Raw genomic sequence first — 21584 nt, forward strand, 5'->3', positions numbered from 1 at the left:
GGGGATCATGCTCTGCTTCAGTATGTCACAGTACATGTTGGCATTCATGGTTCCCTCAAAGAACTGTAGCTCCCCAGTGCCAGCAGCACTCATGCAGCCCCAGACCATGACACTCCCACCACCATGCTTGACTGTAGGCAAGACACACTTGTTTTTGTAATCCTCACCTGGTTGCCGCCACACACACTTGACACCATCTGAACCAAATAAGTTTATCTTGGTTTCATCAGACCACAGGACATGGTTCCAGTAATCCATGTCCTTAGTCTGCTTGTCGTCAGCAAACTGTTTGTGCATCATCTTTGGAAGAGGCTTCCTTCTGGAATGACGGCCATGCAGGCCAATTTGATGCAGTGTGCGGCGTATGGTCTGAGCACTGACAGGCTGACCCCCCACCCCTTCAACCTCTGCAGCAATGCTGGCAGCACTCATACGTCTATTTACCAAAGCACTTAACTTCTTTGGTCGACCATGGCGAGGCCTGTTCTGAGTGGAACCTGTCCTGGTAAACCGCTGTATGGTCTTGGCCACTGTGCTGCAGCTCAGTTTCAGGGTCTTGGCAATCTTCTTATAGCCTCGGCCATCTTTATGTAGAGCAACAATTATTTTTCCAAATGCCATGAGGTGCCATGTTGAACTTCCAGTGACCAGTATGAGGAAGTGTGAGAGTGATAACACCAAATTTAACACACCTGTGCCCCAATAACGAGTCACATGGGGAGGGAAAATTGCTAATTGGGCCCAATTTGGACATTTTCACTTAGAGGTGTACTCACTTTTGTTTAGACATTAATGGCTGTGTGTTGAGTTATTTTGAGCTTTACACTCACTACTTTATATTGTAGCAAAGTGTAATTTCTACAATATTTACAAAAATGTGAGGGGTGTACTCACTTTTGTGAGATACTGTATATGCACAGGGATATATACTTACTTTATTAGAGTTCCAGAAATTAGTCTCGCATCTTGAGCTCATTACCTAAGCGCCAAACACTAAGAGACCACATTGATATTGGAAATAATTGGAACACGCCATAGCAAAGTTTTTGCTAAATGTTACACTTAGATAAAATGTATCATATCAAATTGACGGACACTTGCAATAGATAAGTTTAAGTGGGAAATATGTGCAAGAGATTATTATGTGGTGAGTTTTCATGTTGCTAAAGGATTGCTTGGTTTGCTGGTTCTTCACTTAGCACTAAGCCCCAATTAGGGAATGAGTCATTTCCACCTGCGTCTTTCCCTGGTGGAAACATGATGCTAATTCACACAACCCCTTAACCTCCTCCTGCACCCTGGCACCTTTCAGTCGTCTAAACAGGATAAAAATAATCAGCTGACGCTGTAGCCTTTCACCATTTCTGTTGATTTATTGGGTCTTTTTGATAGGCTCCAAATACCACACAACAGTGACAACTGAATAAGCATTTATCATCTGAAGCATGCACCACAGTACGTACAGTAAGATCCATTCTACATTAAACTGACCTGGGTTGACCACCCTCTATACAAGGGGCACAGGCTTTAGAAAAGGTCTACACTCGGTGGCGCGTGGAACTACGGAACCAGACGCGGTGGCATTCCCATGGAACACTTGGAGGGGAATGCAGCCCAAGCCTGTATAAAGTAGGTGAATGCTGTTTGCTCTCCCCAGCAGTGAGGGAGACAGGACGGCCGTGCCCACTGTAGGTGAGGAAGATAAGCTCTCTCTGAGTGCTAGCAGTGAGGACAGCTCAGGAAGCTGGTCCCAGGTCGCCCCCGACGACGACCCCCACGAAGAGACCAGTAGTTTCATCCAACTGAGTGAGGGGTCAGTAATCGTAGCAACCAACCACTGCTCCGTTCCCATCATGCACCGCTCCGAGCACTGTGACTACTGCTAAGTATGTCGCCCTCTCATCGGCCTAGTCCCGCTCACGCTCACCTTTTGCCGTCCTGCGCCGGTCTGCAGCCAGAGGTGCTGCGGCGGCCTGCCGGGGGCACCGTTCCCGGTCGCGGGCAGACAGCCAGCCTGCGCACTGAGCCATTTCGGAGGCAGTGTGATGTGAAGCGCTGGGGGGACGGTGGGGGGGGGGGGGGGGGGGGGGGCTATGACATCACACTGCAGACCTAACAGAGCTATGACATCACACTGCTTCTAACACATCAGAGGCCCACAGAACATTAGCGTCGTCATTTCCTGCTTCAGCTAGCGTCATTTCTCCGTCCCGCTGGCTAGCCCCATTCTGACCCGCAGCCAAGCCATAGAACCTGGCGCTGTCATTCTGGGGTCTGGTATGGAATAGGGAAGGGGAGGAGCAGGAGGGTCTCGGGAGGGCTGTGTGGCTGGCTGGCTGGCTTCAGCTTGGAAGTGCTGAGGATGAGATTGGTGCTGCTTCCTGCTTTTACCTGATAGCGTAGATGGCAGCATAACATAACAAACGCCTGGTTACCGTGACCTGACCTCCATCCACCTGATCACCTCATCCCTGATTAGTCCCACCGCTGACACCGGACATGGTCGTCCACTCCGCCCCCCCTTCTCTGGCCGACGGCTCAATCTTTGCACATCCCCCATCTCCACAAAGAAGGAGCCAGCAGCAGTCAGACCCAACCCGCCAGCCCAGCCATCCTGCTTAGCGGCAGCTGCTATTTCAGTGTTAATCACCAGCTAATGAACAACATCGCTCGCTTCACCGCAGCTCCTTGTTGTTCCCTTCACAAGTCATTGATCGTGTCGGCTTATCAAGGGACGTGATTTGAGTTCTGGTTCTGTCTGAATATGCAGGAACGGATACAGCAGTGCATCGAGCCTGGGTGTGGCGGACCTGGAGGGCCTCCTGGACCTCCCCACTCAGAACACAGTGAACAGGTAACCCCGACTCTATCCACTCACAAGCACCACTCCGACAACACAGGGTTGAGGCTTTAGACCAGGCCTTTGAGACAGCTGAATGCAGTGCAGTACAGGCTTTAGTCTGATTCTTCCTCTGTTCTAGTGTAGTGAGGTGCACTTCACCTCATCAAGAGATTCATCAATTTAGGAGTATTTTTATTTAATTTTTATAGCCTGCCCATGACACTCTAAATGAAAAGCTTTTAGAGAGTAAGTGACTCGAAAATCCCACAGATTTTCTTGAGATTTGTGGCAACAGGTCCAGAACATTTGTACTAGTGTCAATTAAGTGTCATTAAGTCAGTCTCCTTTAAAACTGAGATTTGCAAGATGATAGTAAAACATTTTATGTCATAGAATTAAAGGGGCAATATGTAAGAGTTTTACAGTACTACTAGCATAAAAACAAGACAAAATGACCAGTAGATATCTGTTAATGTTTTGAGTGTTTCAGATATTCATATATAATAATAATGTGAGACACACCCTTTATAAGATGCAGAAACATGGTTGATTGGCTGTGTAGTTGAAAGCAATTCAACACTTTACAATCAACCTGTGTAAACACAAGGCTCCATTCAAAACAAAGTGTTGCGAAGTAACTTGACACGGACTGCCAGAGATATCAATGGAAAATAGCACTGAAGAGAAATCTATTGGTGTCAAAAAGATACCATATACAAAACATAAGCGTATAATAAAGGTATAAGAAGGTATAATAAAGGTTAGGAGCTCAATAGTTTACAAACTGTTGCAAACCATAAACAAAAGTATGATGTTTTGTTCTCTCAACAGGGCATATGGTGAGAAACTCCGAGCGTGACCTTGTTGTGCCCCCTTGGTAATGTTAATGTTGTCTGTCCACAGTGAGGAGGGGAGGAAGGATCCTCGGAGAGAAAGCAAGGAGAATCTGGATGGTGAGCAGCTCCAACCTGTTTGTCTCTCTCACACACACACACACACACACACACACACACACACACACACACACGCTACATCACACTACATCACACTACATCACACTGTATTTTTTCTCTTTTTCTGTGTGCCTGTCACAAAGGAAACTCACTCTCACCGTCTCCATGACTGTCAAATCATGTTTGGGTTCAATCTATCTTTGTGACAAACTTTATTCAACCTCACTCACATTTTTCCATAGCCATTTTGGTGTGAGTAATTCCCCAGACGCTGAGCTTCAAAAGCAGTCAATGCAATGTAACTCAAAATGTGGAAATTACAAACACATCATATCACAGTAATAGAGCGCCCTACGAAAATGCCGGGAAAGTGAAGCCTTTTTTAATTTGGATTAAAATATGGAAAGCACCAGCGAGCCCAGCAATCACAAACGGCTTGGTGGGCTGAGGAACACCTCAACGGTGAATGACTGCAGAATGCTCACCATAATGAGGAAGGAACAAACACAAACTCCAGATCAGGAACGCTCCAGGAGATAGTCATTGATGTGCCAGCCTCAACCGTCCACAGAAGTCTTCATCAGTGGAAGTGCAGAGGCCTCCCAGCGAGGGCTAACCAATTGTTGGCCTCAAAAACAGGAGCGTCAGCTTATAGTATACAAAAGAGAAGGACCTGTAAGAGCCTGCATAGTTCTGGAAGAAGGTACTGTGGACAGATGAGACAACAATAAACATGCGATGGAGTAAAAAAGGAGCCACCCACGATCCACAGCATACAAGCTCATTTGTATAATCTGTAGTAGTGGGTGTTTTGGCTGGAACATGGATGACTGCCTCTGGAACTGGCTCACTTCTCATCATTAATGATGTAACTGCAGACCTCAACAGCAGAATCAATTCAGAAGTGCAGAGAAAGATCAGCTAAAGTATAAGCAAATGCCTCCAAATGTAATGGAAGGCACATCATCATACATCAAGACAGAAAGTGACAAAAAGTGAAAAGTTCTTGATAGGCATGTTGAACAGAATTTAAAAAATGTATTCAAAACAAACAACATCTGATGCTATACAGTACAACACAGTACATGCCTGTGTTTAGTTTGGCATTATATGAATCAGTCCCACAATGTTTGGTGCCCTGAAATAGTGGGAATATGTATTAAAAGCTGTTGCCATTTCTTACTGTGAAACAAACTGAACTTGAGCCATTCATTGGGCCCAAATCCACTACAGGAAGTTAACTTGATGTACACTGGAATTCAGTGTGATTTATTTCCTGTGTGCTACAGAGGGCATCTCCGTGCGGTCTGTAGAGGGCAGTAGCAGCGAAAAGGAGCTGCTGGTGGTCAACTGTGACCTGGAGCCAGAGAGCGTGGACTCGGAGGTGCGATTGGCCCTGCAGTGGATTGCTGCTTCCGAGCTGGGCCTGCCAGCTGTCTACTTCAGAAAGTCTAAGGACAGGAGGACCTCCAAGGTCGGTGAAGCATATCACACATCACATCCAGACATCCATGCTCTGATTGAGCCAGTACATGTTGTAGCTAGAGGCGCAAATGTATGGAGAAAATGCAAATTTTTACTTCCCCAGAAGTACCATGGAATTGCCAGATTTTCTAATAGCATAGCCCGGAAAGACACTTCCGGGAGGGCAGGAACATGTGCCAGCAAAGCTCAGGCCTCTACTTGAGTTTGAGTGAGGTTTGGGCCGTATTGTGGTAATTAGTACTCACCGAATTAGGCCTTATCCACCCACCTGTCAGTACCTGATGCAAAGGGTTTGTAACATTCCAGTGGATATGCTGACTAGAGGTTGACCATTGGTAAGGATACAAACGTTTCTTTCTCTAAGATAAAGATCCAAGTTTTCTAACATAGCTGTGTCTTTGTCTTGCTGCATGTATCTGCCCTCTTAAAACATCTGGCAATGGGCAAGTTCATTTTGACCTGGTGCCATAAATAAGCCAAAGTATGACACTAGATGTCATACATCTAGTGTCAATTTCCTGTACAGCATGAGGTTTGTAGCTTCTAATTGAGTGCCGTGAATTCATTTATACACAGTAAAGAGAGTGGGTGTGCAGAGACAGAAAGTACTTGTGGGTGTTTGCGGCTGTGTGAACTGTGTTCTGTACGTCTTGTGTAGCACAGCAGAGGTAGTAAACGTGCTAATCTGACGGGGTGTGATGTCTCAGTTCCAGCGGGTGATGCGGCTGGTGTCTCAGAAGACATGGAGGATCGGGGACCTCTTCAGCGCTGTCATCCAGTTCTGCGAGCTCCTCCACCAGGACCACGGAAGCAGCTCTCTGTCCAGCCTATTTGACTGGCTTCTAGAGACCCACTAAGCTCTGCCAATCCTCACTCACCAGTTTACTGTTTCCCAGCATGCAAAGTAGGAATTAAGAAAAACCACTAGCCTGGTAGCCAGATGTGTTTGTGCTTTAGCTAATTCATTTTTCATGCCATGTTTGGCTGACAGTACAATTTCTCGAGGCTGCGCCTCCAGTTAACAGAGTTTTGCTCTGAAAATATTGACTTATAAAACAAACGAAACGCATAATCATTTCTCTCAGCATTAACTAACATATTCCTTTTAACTGTACAATTTTGGATTCTTTATTAGGTTATTGTTACCTAAATGTGCTTCCATCCTAGTATTTATTTCAGCCATTTGTGCTGAATGAAGCAACTCTCTAAAGTCTTGAGCAGCAGGATCGATGTGGCATTTCAGATTTGTAGAGCAGAACTGCCTTTTTTTCATGCAGGTTTCCAAACGCTTGCCTACCCATGAGCCCTTGTTGAAAATGAATTGGGACAGAACTTCTGATGAAACCGCTTTATGGAAACATGCAATGTAATCATGTCTGGCTACCAGGCTACAAACCCTAGTCTGGTTAGGATCTGTTATTACCATATTGCCAACTCCTTTCTTCAATTGACAACAAGGAGTGGGCTGAAGCACAAACAGGTTGAGCTTCCCAGCTAGAATATTTCACCACACGTGATATTATAGGATTGGCTATGGGACTAAGGCCTTGCATTAGGCTGCAGTAGACAGACATGTCTCCCTTTAAGGTCAGCATGTTTAACATTTTCTCATGCACAGTGTCTAGGTAGACAAACCTAAGAGAAACCCAGCACTAGTTTGGGATGAAGGCCTAATTTATTTAGCAAACTTATCAGCCGTCTTTAATCCTAGCCAGCAATTTTTTTTTTACCGTTTTCCAGTTTCATTGTAATAGTCTTTAATGTATGTATTTTGTTGTGTTATTTTAGAAATGATGTGTTACACAAACACACACAACAAACAACAAGGCTCCAGCAGAACACTCCCCATTCCTCTAAACCACTCAACACAATGACCAGATTACTTTAATATTTGAAGAGACTGTCAGACAGCTAACCTGTTCCTGAACAGCACTGTAGGATTTTGTCCCAAATGGGCCACCCACAGGACCAACTGAGCTACTTCAGAGACTCGTGGCTCTCCCTGAACTAAGCCATTGTCAAAGTTGGCCTTTGCCTCCTACTGACAGCAACACAGATGTGAACACTGCGCTTCTCAGTTAACCAGAGTGTCTCAGAGCAGGAGAACTGTTCTAGGGTTGGATCTCCCTTTTGCCAGTCATAGTACTTATTGTTATTTATTATTTATTTATCTACAAAACTCTTAATCTGAGATGGTTTTTGAATATGGATTCAGATGTCTGTGGTTGTCTTTACATTGGCCCACGTTGTCCTCTTCTGTTGTCACTTTGAAAAGAATTCCTCATTAGTAAGTTACGTGTTGTTGTCCCTGTTCTTCTGCATAGCTGTACATACTGTAGATTCTTCAACTGCAGCACCTTGGGGTAGAAAGACTTCTTTTGTTTTTACTACTTTCTGAAAGACAGTTGGTCATGTCCAATTCCTATGTGAATCTGGTTTTCTCTGCGTGGTGATCCAACGGCATTAAAAAGCACACAATTACATTCTGTCAACTCTGTTGTTGTAGAAACTGAATGTATCTTTGTCTTTTGAGATCAATAAATTAATGTAATATGTGAGTATAAGGAGTCTTTATTGAGGAAAACATCCCATCCGGTCTATTTGTCCATCAATCAAACACACAAACACACTGTCAACACTGAAAGGAACAAGCCCAGGTCCAATCCTTTTGACGGACTGCATCCAAAATGGCACCATTGTCTTTAAATAGAGCATTCCTTGGGTTCTGATCAAAAGCAGGGCATTATATACAGACTAGGGTGGCATTTGGGGTGCATCCATAGGGCCAAGCTGTCTGGCCACTCAGGGCATCATAGTTAGATGGCACTGGGACCTCATTCATGTTAACAGTCTACCAAATCTAACTGTACAGCAATGAAAGAGTCAGAGGTCACATCCATTGGGTCAGTGAGAACCCCCCGGGAAGCCCAGTCAGAGGTCATCTTCTCAGGGATGACCACTGGCAACAGGAACAGTCAGCGCCAGATACGACAGGTGTTGTCCTTACTGCCTGCAAAGGGAAGAAGTAAAGAGGTGGGTGAGGAGGAGGACAGAAGACGGGGTGGGTGAAGAGGAGGAAAGAAGAGAGGGTGGGTGAAGAGGAGGAAAGAAGAGAGGGTGGGTGAGGAGGAGGACAGAAGACGGGGTGGGTGAAGAGGAGGAAAGAAGAGAGGGTGGGTGAAGAGGAGGACAGAAGAGAGGGTGGGTGAGGAGGAGGACAGAAGACAGGGTGGGTGAGGAGGAGGACAGAAGACAGGGTGGGTGAGGAGGAGGACAGAAGACAGGGTGGGTGAGGAGGAGGAAAGAAGAGAGGGTGGGTGAGGAGGAGGACAGAAGAGAGGGTGGGTGAGGAGGAGGACAGAAGAGAGGGTGGGTGAGGAGGAGGACAGAAGAGAGGGTGGGTGAAGAGGAGGACAGAAGAGAGGGTGGGTGAGGAGGAGGACAGAAGAGAGGGTGGGTGAAGAGGAGGACAGAAGAGAGGGTGGGTGAAGAGGAGGACAGAAGAGAGGGTGGGTGAGGAGGAGGACAGAAGAGAGGGTGGGTGAAGAGGACGACAGAAGAGAGGGTGGGTGAAGAGGAGGACAGAAGAGAGGGTGGGTGAAGAGGAGGACAGAAGAGAGGGTGGGTGAAGAGGAGGACAGAAGAGAGGGTGGGTGAGGAGGAGGACAGAAGAGAGGGTGGGTGAAGAGGAGGACAGAAGAGAGGGTGGGTGAGGAGGAGGACAGAAGACGGGGTGGGTGAGGAGGAGGACAGAAGACAGGGTGGGTGAAGAGGAGGACAGAAGCCAGGGTGGGTAAGGAGGAGACAGAAGAGAGGGTGGGTGAGGAGGAGGACAGAAGAGAGGGTGGGTGAGGAGGAGGACAGAAGCCCAGCTGTTCTCTAGTGATTTGAATTCACTGAACGAGTGTTTAGCTGTGACAGGTGTCTTAACGCAGACAGCATCAACGAAAGTTTACCGGATCAAATCCCTGAGCTGGCACAATGAAAAATATATTGTTTTCTCCTCGAGCAAGAAAGTTACCCTAGTCGCTCTGGATAAGAGTGCCCGCTAAATGGCAACGATGTCAAAGAAAACACAATAAAAAATCCCAGGCTTGACAGAGGGAAAGGAATTACCTGTGATGATGGTGTCACCCTCATAGTTAAAGGTGGAGGAGAAGATCTCGTCCGTGTGTCCCTCCAGAACCTGGAGACAGACGCCTGACTGGACATCCCACAGACGAGCGGTTTTATCCACACTGGCGGTCAGAATTCGACTGCCCTGAGGGTTAAAACAGATCTGCAAAGGGCCACATGGGGGAGGAGGAATGGAAATACAGGTGTGTGTTATGACAGTGAAAAGCAGTGACGGAGTGTGTAGCTTGACAGACTGTGGGCTGGTGACAGAAAAGGGGGTGATAGGAACTAACAAATGAGCAGAGCGGGGGACATTTTCTGCACGTCAGCAATATATTCTTAAGAGGCTATTTCCTTTAAATGGAGCACATGACCTCTGGTAAATGGCCAGACATTTTGCATGCGGGAATGCTTATAGTAGAACAGACAGACAGTCATCAGGGAGCAGACTCACTCACAGGGAGGTGAACATGTGGCTGGGATGGTTAAATGGCTCTGCATTATCATGAAAGTAAAGTGTTTTTTTTATTAAAAGCCTTAAGGATGAGCATCACACAGGAAACAGAAATAGAATTCTGGGAAAGGGTGACAATGACAAGAGAGGAAAAAAGAAGAAGAGGAAACTAAGCCTCCTCTTAGAGGATGGAGAGACAGGACAAGGGGGGAGACAGAGGATGAGGGAGAGATCAAGGAGAAAGGAGAGAAAGAGGACAGAGGGAGGAAAGAAGTGGGGGGGTTGGGGGTGGCAGATAAACATAGCACCAACGATGGGTGCCAAACAGAAATAGCAGAGAGTGATGCTGACAGAGCGGGTTAGAGGCAGAGAGAAAGGCGAGAGAGCTGTCCGTTAGGGAAAGTCAGAACACTGTGAAGACAACCTCCATCCCACCTGTTACTAGGGCTCAGGCCAGGTGGCTTCCAGTACAAGTACGACTGGCAGCCCAATGAAGGAGCTAGCGTCTATGGTGCTGTGAGAAAAACACTAACATATTCACACACTCACAGGTATGTGCGTGGATACACACTCCGCATATACTGTACACACCGAAGACACACACAGAGGCACACCGTCAGAAACCGCCAAATGGCCCAAAGCCTGATGAGATTTAACACAGCTCAGCTGGTTCACCTACAACCCAGACCCAGATGACATGTGGCTTCATAAAGCTTTGGTTGATATGGTCAACCCAGTGAGTAGGCAAACTGGGCATTGTGGTGTCTGCTTATTAAAACAACCACGTAACATGGGACACACAGTGTGACATGAACGGAACGGAGACCAAAAGAAAAAGTGCCAATCAGATGAGACTTCCGGGGAGGGGCAATCACTGCTGCTAGGCAGACAAACTGAAACGGACACGTCTCAGGGGTGAGACTTTGATACAGGGTGAGACTTTCTTTCCCTCTCAGCCGACAGGTACAGTGCTAGAGATTTCTGGCAAGCTCTGGCCTGGGGGACACACAGCCTCAGGGTCACGTCTGAATCTGTCATCATCGAGACGTGGCTGACCTGAACACAGGACGCCCAAACAGGAGGTAAAACAAGGGGTCTGCGGTCCCCTCCCCTCCAGCCTTGTGAGTCGTCATTAGTGACTCACCTTGGAGATCTCTCCCTCGTGACCCTCCAATCTGGCAATGCTCTGGTAGCTGGCAGCGCTGTACACCCACGCCGTGCCTAAGAGTCAGAGGGGTATATCGCTCCCATTATTATTGGTTGAGCACAGATGAAGATGAAACTTAAAATAAAAGTAATTCAAATATTAGCCGGTTGAGTCATAAACCATGGTGGAATCACGCTGGAAAGAAAACATCAGAGACAGCGTGATTCAGTTTGGGATGTGACGTGTGAAATGGGCCTGGCTGAGCCGGAAACGGTACCAGTATACTGATCACTGTTCAGTGCCTGGGTCATTTAATCAGAATCAGAAATATATTGACACATTACCCAAAATGCCTCTTGGTGTAAAGGAGATTGTTGGACAACATAGTCACCATACACACAGGAAGTGATGTCATTTAATGGAAATCATCTGAGAGGGTGAGTTTACACCAGTGCCAATAGTAGTTAATGTATATCTCTGTGGTGAGTTTACCTACAGGACACCTGTGCCAATAGTAGGATCATGTATATCTCTGTGGTGAGTTTACCCACAGGACACCAGTGCCAATAGTAGTTAATTTATATCTCTGTGGTGAGTTTACCTACAGGACACCGGTGCCAATAGTAGGATCATGTATATCTCTGTGGTGAGTTTACCCACAGGACACCGGTGCCAATAGTAGGATCATGTATATCTCTGTGGTGGGTTTACCCACAGGACACCGGTGCCAATAGTGGGATCATGTATATCTCTGTGGTGAGTTTACCCACAGGACACCAGTGCCAATAGTAGGATCATGTATATCTCTGTGGTGGGTTTACCCACAGGACACCGGTGCCAATAGTAGGATCATGTATATCTCTGTGGTGAGTTTAACCACAGGACACCGGTGACAATAGTAGGATCATGTATATCTCTGTGGCCGTACCGTCAGCCGAGGCGGTGGCTATGAATTGACCGGTGTAGTCGAAACACACGTCAAGCACTTCATCTTTGTGGCCTGCTAGCGTGGCCAAACACTTCCCACTCACTGCTTCCCAAACCTACGAAAGAGTCAAGGAATGTTAGAGCAACGACAATTCATTGTTTTCCTAAAGCCAGAAACGGGTTTGGTTAGGATTCCAACGAGACATGTAAATGGTTGTTTTCCACTCCTAAAAATCATCTCTTCAAGAATGTAGCCACGTGGATAATTATTCCGACAACTACCCAGCAAGCATGACTCATTGTGGAATAATTAAGGAATTAGAGGATTAAATTTTTCTGTTGAAGCATTGCAAAGCTTAAACAAGTGAGGAGTGAATGCAGCAGTGTGTTCCAGAGTACGATAAATGATGTGAGATGTTTTCATTCATGTATGTTGGGAGTAGTGAAGTGCACTTCAAATATGACTTAATATGAGATGGATTCAGAGAATGTGAGAGAAGACGTGTGTTGCTTAAAATAGGAAGAGAGAGAATGTGAGAGATTTCAGACAGGATGTGAGAGAGGATGTCAGGAGTTGTTGACAGTAAAGGATGGGATGTTAGAGAAAACGTGAAAGAAGATGTGAGATCTAAAAGAAGGGATGGCAGCAACGGAGAGGATGTGAGGGAAAATGTGAGAACTCACCCTACAGCTTTTGTCCATGGAGCCGGTGATGATGAGGGAGCAGTCCCAGTTAAACTGAACACTGCTGATCTCCCCTCTGTGACCTATCAATGTGTGAACACGTCTGCTAGAACGAGAGGAGGTGGTTAATGGTGGTTAGACTCTGACGCTCCCGCACACATTCATGGATGGGCACATAAAGAAGGATGCACATGCGCGCAAGCGCACACACACACACACACACACACACACAAACAGGGGCCCTCCTCTCCCAGAGGAAACATCACACACAGAGACAAACAGGGGCCCTCATCTCCCAGAGGAAACATCAAACACAGAGACAAACAGGGGCCCTCATCTCCCAGAGGAAACATCACACACAGAGACAAACAGGAGCCCTCATCTCCCAGAGGAAACATCACACACAGAGACAAACAGGGGCCCTCATCTCCCAGAGGAAACATCACACACAGAAATAAACGGGGACCCTCATCTCCCAGAGGAAACATCACACACAGAGACAAACAGGGGCCCTCATCTCCCAGAGGAAACATCACACACAGAGACAAACAGGGGCCCCTCATCTCCCAGAGGAAACATCACACACAGAGACAAACAGGAGCCCTCATCTCCCAGAGGAAACATCTCACACAGAGACCAACAGGGTTCCACAGCTCCCAGAGGAAACATCCCACAGAGAAACAAACAGGGGCCCTCACCTCCCAGAGGAAACATCCCACAGAGAAACGGTATGGTCAAAGGAGCCAGTGACAAGCTGGTCGCCCACTGTGTTAAATGACAGAGAGATGATCTCTGCTGAGTGGCCCTGAGAGAGGGAGAGAGGTGGGATGTGATGAGGGGGAGAAGAACAAAAGGGGAAAGAGGAGGAGGTGAAAGAGGTGTAAAAAGGGAGGGAGAGAGAAAGAGTAAATGAAAGAAAGGAGATAATTAGTCATTATACATGCCAAGCTCACAAATAGACGTTCATGGCAAACTCCTTTGAAAAAGCTCAATTGCATTATTCCATTGATTTCGGTAAGAAAAACAAATTATCTCTTTGTGCATGATTCACAATATCCACCACCATGACTAATTCTGGAATAATGGAAGAAGCAGAGGAAGAGCAACACACAGAACCCCCTCTTTAGCACACACCGTCACACAGCAAAGTCTGCTGAGGAAACAAAGGAAGTGCCACTGGCTGTCCTGTACTTCAGTATGGAGCTAAATCACCTCACAGGCACTGCTGCCCACACCTCTGGGTTAAATAGGTACAACGCACAATACTAAGCAATGTGACTCCTGACCAGAGAGGGGATGCGGGAAACAGAGTGAGGTGAGAGCTAACTTACAGTCAGAGTAGCGACTTCTTCCCCAGTCTTGACGTCCCAGAGCTTGGCCGTGGTGTCCATGCTCCCAGTGGCCACCAAAGTACTTTGAGGGTTGAATGCCAAACACACCTGGTAGGCACAGAAAAACACTGGAAGCTGGCGTTCGTATGGAAAATAATGCACATGAATAAAGCATTTATCACAACCCTACGCATTAGATGGAAGTCCCTCATACTATTTCGGCAGTGTGTCCTCGAAAGGTGTGGAAACATTTGCCCGTCTCTGCACACCACAGCTTGCAGGTCTTATCAAAGGACCCAGTGGCAATCTTGTCTCTGGATTAAAAAGGAGAAACAACTATTATTTACATTCCAACAACTCTTTCCTTTGATGTGTGTGAGAAAACGGAGGAACACAATAGTCTTAAGTCTCTCAGGGACCTAAAACAACGTCAGGATTGATCAAAGACCGGTTTGGTCTCCTGGATCACCATGTATAACATAATATTGACAGAGGGTCCCACATCCCACATGAGCACTTCTATTGGCAGGTATTTTCCAGGTGTTTCCTCAGCTGGGGGGTGGGTGGTCAGGTGGTTACCCATAGGGGTTGTTGAAGGCGATGGCATACACCACGTTCCTGTGCCCCTCTAAGGTGTGCAGCTCCTCGCCGGACGCCGTATCCCAGATTTTACACGTCCTGTCGTAGCTCCCAGTTATGAAACTGCAAGCCGATAGTGAGAGCAGGGGGACGAGACAGAGGACAGTGAAAGAGAGAAATATCAGAACAGAATGACGGACAGAACGGAGAGAAACGGAGTAAGACAGTGTGATCCTGTGCATCAGAAAGTGCCAGGGGTTCTGTCGTGCAGTGCAGATAAAAGTACCTTGACCCTGATTTATTGAAGGCAACGTTTGTCAGCGGCAAAATGTGTGCTCGCAGCATCTGTCAGAAAGGGCGGAAGAGGAGGACAAATGTTGACTCTCAGGCAGTTTATTAGTATGCATTCATTTGATTCACATCCATCAGGTCTGAGATTCGTGTAATATCCTTACATAATTTATACGTATGGCTTTGAAGTGCTGAAGAAAAGTCCAGTTATTCTAGAATTCCAAAAATCTGCCATTTTGCTGCCAACTAAAGTCCAAATGAAATATTACTATTGGCTTTACTGCCTGGTTGAAATGACAATCAGCTCACACAGTTTTAATATACTACAAGTTAAACAAATGCACAGTCTGTTCAGCATAGAGGAAAGCTGTTCGTTAACAGAGATGGGATCTATTATGGGAAATATAAATGAAAAGAAAAATCTGCAAATATTTCCTCAGCTTGTTTCTGTAACTTTGTTGTAAGTCAAGCTTGCGTACAAAGGAGCAACTACCTGTTCTGTTGACAGACCCTAGCTGTGCTGAAGATGAAGTTTGGGAAAATATCATTTAAATACGGCCATGGCTTTTAATGGGTGCATTCCAATTACCCACCCATTTTTTTTTAAAGTGAGGACTTGAATACAAGGGTGGGAGATCGGGATGAAGAAATTACATTACCATCAACCAGAGAACATATGGCAAATAAATAAGCAGATCGGAGAGTTGTGATTCACCTTGAAAAGGTAGAACCTGCGGTTATCCTGCTGGCTGAGTTTCTCCTGCAGTCTGAGTATTAAGAGTTTGACTTGGCCGATGCGGGATGCTGTGATCAGTGGCTCAGATTTCCTGATCTGGGATATCAACTCCTCTGTGTCAGTCCTGTTTCGGAGACATATGTCAGAGTGATGCATCATGTTCATTGAGAACAGGGAAATAAATCTTGTATTTGCACGATCATGTGACAGGTACCTGTAATCAGCCCAGCTTACTTAAAGTGTAACTATCACAACAATAAAAATAAAGAAATCCAAGTGTTTTAGGATTCAAAAATAATTTTGGCAGTTAGAGGATGGAACGGGTTTAGCCTATGTTACTCGTTTTGAGTAATTCATCCAAAACGATTAAGTTACTAAGTTACTTTGAGTTTTAATCCGAATGATTAAGTTACTTTTTAACTGTATGTAATTGCAGTCATTAACATACAGCATAATTCAACCCTGAGGACAAATTATCAGTCTCTACCTCTATTATCACCATCATCACAGAACGAATAGGTTAATTAGATACAGGTGACAATCACAAAACACAATATTAAAAAATACTTTTTGAATTGTTATATTGTTGACTACAGTACTCACTCCGGAGACAAATCCAGCATATCAATGGATTTAGTTTTGAGAGCTCCATTTTTCTCATATTCCAGGATGATACCTGTAAACAGAAGGCATCCATTTAACCACTAAAACGGGTTCAATGTGAATTATCATGCAGGTCTAAGAACTGTGACTTCTACTTTTATTAAGTATTTGCGCCTGCAATAAAATCCTAATGCATAGTTGGATCTGCCTGAGGCGTGAACTGAACACGGGTATCTCACATGGGAGTCTGCATCACTAACCACTACCCTATTAAACAATGGGCGGTCACTTAGTCAGTCAGTCACTCACTCAGTAAGAGACATTCGTAGGGCTAATTCACGCTAACTGTGGTTGTCAGTCAAATTAATGTGACTAAAGATACTCCCGATGGGCTCTCCTTCAATCGTGAATGGGCGTCAATAGGGCATTAACTCAACTGTAGCACACATTCCATAAATAGGAAGTACATTAGAAAAATGTTCTGAGATCTCGGACATTTAACTTGTTGTTTGTAATATCGTATCATTTTGTAATTATGAAATTAAGTACCTTCAAAGAAAATAAGATGTTTTTCGACTCGTACTGTACCCATTTTGGGGATTTTGTCACAATTATCAACCGCATTATTTAACGTGAACAGATCTGCGAGGCGGAGTATGTGTTCCCACATTTACACATAATGGCCCATGTACGGTGAAATGTCCCATTTCCAATCGCAATAATCTCTGCCGCTAATATCAACTGGCAATACTAAAGCTGTAGTTTCAGTATTGCAAAGAAAGATACAAACAATTAGTTAACTACCTGTCTAATGATTTAAAGTATCAAAAGTTACAACATGTTCATTACCTGGTGGATAATATCTGAGAAGGAATCGTTTGAGTTTCATTTCGATCCGGCTCCAACATAGTCTTAACAACAAACCGTTGCTAGGGCGACAGATTAGTTGGAGCGCGGCCAAAACGCATGCGCCAATTGTGCACTCAAAAACGTGTTCATTGACCTTTAACTACTTTGGATATAGTGAATTCTACTATTCTAGTTGCAAAAAGATGAAGAGGTTGACAGAACGTCCATAAGTGGCTACATAACGTTTTCATGAAGTCAACAATAGACACTAAAATATGTTGTAAAACTAAACCCTGTCAATTTCTTGATTACTGAAGCCCACAGCTTATAGGTCACCTTTTATCATTTCAGCCTGGCTATTTGCCAAGAGGTCAAAGTCCCTAAACTCTCCTTCTTAGATAGACACATATAGACATTCACTAAAATTAATACATTTCACTGACAAGGATTTTAAACACTGGTGTCATGCTGGTGGCAGAGACCAACCTGAGGGAGCAGATTAGGGTACATGGGACCAGGATGGGTTTCTGGGCCAAGCTGCAATCCACTGGGTGGGTGTTTCCCACCGCAGTTCTGTCGCTGTACGGGTTCTTCGCCAACTGCCGACCAGCTGAGCCCTTCCTGACACCATATCTTATTGGACCATACAAGAACATCTCAGAGGAAGTGGTAAAGTGATGTATGATTTGGTGATAAGGAAGTTTTATATTACAAGAAAGTGCTACACACTATGTATCGCGATATAATGTGGTTTTGATGATATGATCTCTCAGCAAATTTACTGAAAAATAGATTTTAAAATTTTATTATTGTGCTACTGTATAATGCTACTGTATAAAGTGGTCTATGTTCTTAATTTTCATTATGTGGATGATCAGTATGATTCTTCAGTATCTGCATTTATACTGAAGAATGCATTTAACAGATTTAACGATGAAAGAATCCCTTTACATAGGCTCCCTGTGCCTCCTCAGGTGACCAACTTCCTGTTCCCCATTTGGACTTATTCCTACTTGGCCGTCCTCTTCCCTGTCTTCCTATTGACAGACTTCCTGAGGTACAAGCCTGTTATCGTAGTCCAGGGCTTGTTCCTGGTCACCAACTATGCCTTGCTGTGCTTTGCTCCCGGACTGGTCGCCATGACCTTCCTGCAGTTTAACTACGCTGTGGTGACCTCGACAGAGGTGGCCTACTTCTCCTACATCTACAGTATGATCCCTCCAGAGAGGTACCAGCGGGCCACTGGCTACCTCCGCGGTGCCATGCTGGCAGGCTACACCACTGGGGCCACACTCGGCCAGCTGCTGGTCTCCCTGGCAGGGCTGAACTACTTTTACCTCAACGCCATCTCCCTGGGGACTGTCAGTTTAGGGTTCCTCATCTCCGTCTGGTTGCCCATGCCCCAGCGGGGAGTGTTCTTCAGGGGGGACCAGGCTGGGCCTGACCCGGGTGCCGAGAGCAGCAGCGCCTGGTGCTGCCCAGATAATGTGGACTATGCCAGCAGGCTGCTTTGGAGGAGTTTCAGAGAGTCCTACTCATCCAGGGAACTGGTCTGCTGGTCCCTGTGGTGGGCTCTAGCCACGGCGGGCTACGGCCAAGTCTTCAACTATGTCCAGCTGATGTGGGACCACATTGAGCCATCCAGCTCCTCTTCTGTATACAATGGAGGGGTAGAGGCCGTCTGCACCTTAGTTGGTATGATGGTCTCGGAGTGCGTGTGTGCGCCCGAAAGTGCATGTGTGGATGTTTGTTTGTGTCTGGGTTTCTCACCATTTGGGGGATTTTGTATTCAGCTGGTGTCCTGCTGAATTTTATAAAGCTAATAATGTTTTATTATGTAACAGAAATAGACTTGTAAAATTCCAGAATTACCAGGACACAGTTGAACGTTTCTATGTGCAATGTGATTACATGGGGAAAGGGTATTGATTAGGAAGTCGTGTCCATGGTCATGTTGGCGTTCGTCCAAATGGGCCTCCGCAGAACAGTAATTGCTTCAATTAAGGGGATAGTTCAGGAAATTATTTATTGGGGTATTGCCTATCTTAAAAGATTAAGATTGTAGGGGAGGGACCTGCGTGAGTGTGCATGAGATTTCCCTTACAGAGAGACTTTACAGGGTTTCATCCTGGTAACTAGGTTTGAAAGTATAGTTATACTGACCTTGTGTAATGGGTCCAGAAAATATTTATTATAGCATCCATTTATATTTTATGTATAAAACCAAAAGAAAATTATAAAATGTTGCAAATGATTTCAGGTCTTTAAAGGCCAAATCTGCTGTGACAGTCTCTACTGCAGATTGTCTGTAATGAAATCCAAAGGTCTGTATTCCATCCTATAGAATCAGATTTGGACAGACTGCAAGTCCTGTTGAAAGATGGTAGAAACACTGTCTGTGAGGGGGTAGCATAGTCGCTGGGAGTCATCCTTCACCTGGTTTGAGCTTGAAGGCAGTTCTTTCACTAACAGCATTAACCTCAGACTGCAGTTAATCATGAACACCACTGAAGGGACAAGTCTGCAGTAAAGACTCAGAGGAGTCTCCATATATCACATTAATTTGCGTACTGTGTGTAATTGACATAGGAGGTTGTGTCCCCGAACAGAAAAGGAAATCATCTATTTCTGCTGTCCAATTCCTGTTATCTAGGTGCAGCCGCTGCCTTCTCTGTGGGTCACTTGAAGGTGACCTGGGACGTCTGGGGGGAGCTGTCACTAGGGTTGTTCTCTGCTGTGGGGTCAGGGGCCGTGTTTCTGACTGGGCTCACCGGCAACATCTGGGCCAGCTATGCCGGCTACGTCATCTTCAAGGCCTGCTACATGCTGCTGATAACCATCACCACGTAAGTGCTGACTACTCTACAGCAAGGGCATTGAACTCATACCCTACAGGGTTCAACTCTTACCCTGTGAGGCCCGGAGCCTGCTGGTTTTCTGTTCTACATCATCATTAGTTGCACCCATCTGGTGTTTCAGGTCTAAATAAGTCCCTGATTACAGGGTTGCAATGAAAAAACGGAGTGGAGCTTCGAGGGCCAGAGTTGAGTGTATGGGCTCGAGAGGCTTTACTTCAATGAGCTTAGCTACTTGTATTTCGTATAGATGAACCCCATAGTTATTTTCTAGTGTTGTCTGCTTGTCTTGACAGATTCCAGATTGCGTCCAATCTGTCCATTGCGTGCTACGCTCTAACTTTTGGAATCAACACATTCGTCGCCCTCCTGCTGCAGACCATTCTCACAGCCATCATTGTTGATGAAACGGCACTGGGGCTCGACATTGTCACACAGGTATTGTTGGTCAATAATGAGCTACAAAGCCGTAGTCCACTCCCTAGCACCGATCCCTGTAACACACTGCCAAAATCTAAGAGACAGTGACACCTGGTGGATTATGCTGTTTTTCTATCGTGCTAATCAAACAAAATAACAATTTGGATTTGTCTTTCTTCAGTTTATCATCTACGGCAGCTACTATGCAGCCATATCTGTTCTTTTCCTAATCCGAGGAATGTACACAGCCTGTGCCCACTACTCTGCAGCGGACCAGGAGCTGGAACAACAACCCAAAGTGGAAGAGCTTTCCTCAGAACATTTCTGACCACAGACTATAAACAGACACTGACAGGTAAAACTCTGAACAGGGGTTTACACTGAAAAAGGTTTCTAATGTCATGCGTTTTCTGCATATTTTTTATATATAATAAATGTTGCATTGTTGTTGTTCTCTGTAACCCATCCAATGCATGTGGGAGGGGTTTAGTGTGTTAACGGTTGTTTATGCATTGCACAATGTTTAGACAGATAGAGCTCAGCAATGGGCCATTTTAAAGCAATGGTCCTATAATGATTATTAAATGTTTACCCATAATCAGACTGTACTGATTGCTTGCTGACATTTTGGTGCATCCTTAGGCCATTGTTATATTTACGTACTAAACATGCAAATAAACTGATGTCAGATGACCAATTAAAAGTAACTAGCATAACAAAATATAAATTAAACAGATTTTCATCACTCTATGCCAAATAGATTCATGTCAGTGTAACTTTGGACCCACCAGACATACCAAAGAAACTATTTTGTGTCCATTTACCTTATCTTTTTCAAATGATATAGGACATACTATACTGTATATTATGTATGCCTTTTCTAGATCTATTGATATGGGAGTGTAGAGGGGAAAAAACTAGAAGTGTTGCTTTTGTCCGGCTCTCCCCTAAACAGTTGTAAATGTTCAGAGTGCATCATATACATCTGACACAACACTGCTAGGGGCAGTTTCCAAGTCTGACAATTTGTGTGGAAGTAAAGGGACATGGTGTCTTGCCTTTACTTGCATTTGTAGTCCAAATTAAAGTTCAATGCATTTAGAATGATAATTAGTTAAAATGACTTCATGAGTAAAACGAAAAAGATTGTGCAGGTATGTTAAAGATTAAGAGAGTAGAAATATTTAATTTATTGCACCCATATCTTAGGTCCAGGAGCACGGAGGCCCCAGCAGTAGTGCCCTTTGAGCAGATTATTGATTGACAAACAGTGCTCAAGGTTGTCTGTGTAATCACTAAGATAAACGCCTAC

General features: G+C 45.2%; 3 protein-coding genes across 12 annotated transcripts in view; 2 read left to right on the top strand and 1 right to left on the bottom strand.

Moving 5' to 3' along the window:
- sphkap (SPHK1 interactor, AKAP domain containing) overlaps positions 1-7838 on the top strand; it is a 120970-nt gene extending 113132 nt beyond the window's left edge. For 4 of the 6 annotated variants that reach the window (XM_034293700.1, XM_029121783.2, XM_029121776.2 and 1 more), the window contains 5 exons: positions 1658-1813; positions 2771-2854; positions 3746-3795; positions 5085-5269; positions 5988-7838. In XM_034293700.1, the coding sequence (XP_034149591.1) occupies positions 1658-1813; positions 2771-2854; positions 3746-3795; positions 5085-5269; positions 5988-6137 (625 nt within the window). In that variant the 3' untranslated portion in view covers positions 6138-7838. The remainder of the gene's footprint in view (positions 1-1657; positions 1814-2770; positions 2855-3745; positions 3796-5084; positions 5270-5987) is intronic. The other 2 variants (XM_029121781.2, XM_029121785.2) reach the window with 2 other exon arrangements.
- A 27-nt stretch (positions 7839-7865) lies between these two features.
- daw1 (dynein assembly factor with WDR repeat domains 1) lies at positions 7866-17744 on the bottom strand. 4 transcript variants are annotated; one of them, XM_020047416.2, is made up of 13 exons: positions 17484-17744; positions 16149-16221; positions 15525-15669; positions 14805-14863; positions 14519-14641; positions 14154-14253; positions 13940-14047; positions 13307-13413; positions 12609-12714; positions 11926-12040; positions 10995-11071; positions 9397-9559; positions 7866-8290 (listed from the first exon to the last, which is right to left on the bottom strand). In XM_020047416.2, exons 2-13 carry the CDS (start codon positions 16166-16168, stop codon positions 8256-8258), a joined length of 1158 nt encoding a protein of 385 aa, XP_019902975.2. In that variant the 5' UTR covers positions 16169-16221; positions 17484-17744; the 3' UTR covers positions 7866-8255. The 4 variants fall into 4 exon arrangements, with proteins under 4 accessions (XP_019902975.2, XP_010896995.2, XP_010896996.2 ...); XM_010898693.3 differs by lacking the exon at positions 17484-17744 and adding an exon at positions 16998-17100; XM_010898694.3 differs by lacking the exon at positions 17484-17744 and adding an exon at positions 16998-17075 and having other exon boundaries at positions 12609-12711.
- On the top strand, positions 17443-21566 carry slc19a3b (solute carrier family 19 member 3b). Of its 2 annotated transcripts, XM_020047403.2 has the most exons (6): positions 17443-17666; positions 17972-18692; positions 19651-19843; positions 20149-20290; positions 20454-20627; positions 21482-21566. In XM_020047403.2, the coding sequence occupies exons 1-5, from the start codon at positions 17463-17465 to the stop codon at positions 20598-20600; spliced, it is 1407 nt and encodes a 468-aa protein (XP_019902962.2). In that variant the 5' UTR covers positions 17443-17462; the 3' UTR covers positions 20601-20627; positions 21482-21566. The 2 variants fall into 2 exon arrangements, with proteins under 2 accessions (XP_019902962.2, XP_010896991.2); XM_010898689.3 differs by lacking the exon at positions 21482-21566 and having other exon boundaries at positions 20454-20866.
- The last annotated feature ends 18 nt before the right edge of the window (positions 21567-21584 follow it).

The sequence above is a fragment of the Esox lucius genome, chromosome 1 (assembly GCF_011004845.1).
Source record: "Esox lucius isolate fEsoLuc1 chromosome 1, fEsoLuc1.pri, whole genome shotgun sequence".
Taxonomy (NCBI): domain Eukaryota; kingdom Metazoa; phylum Chordata; class Actinopteri; order Esociformes; family Esocidae; genus Esox; species Esox lucius.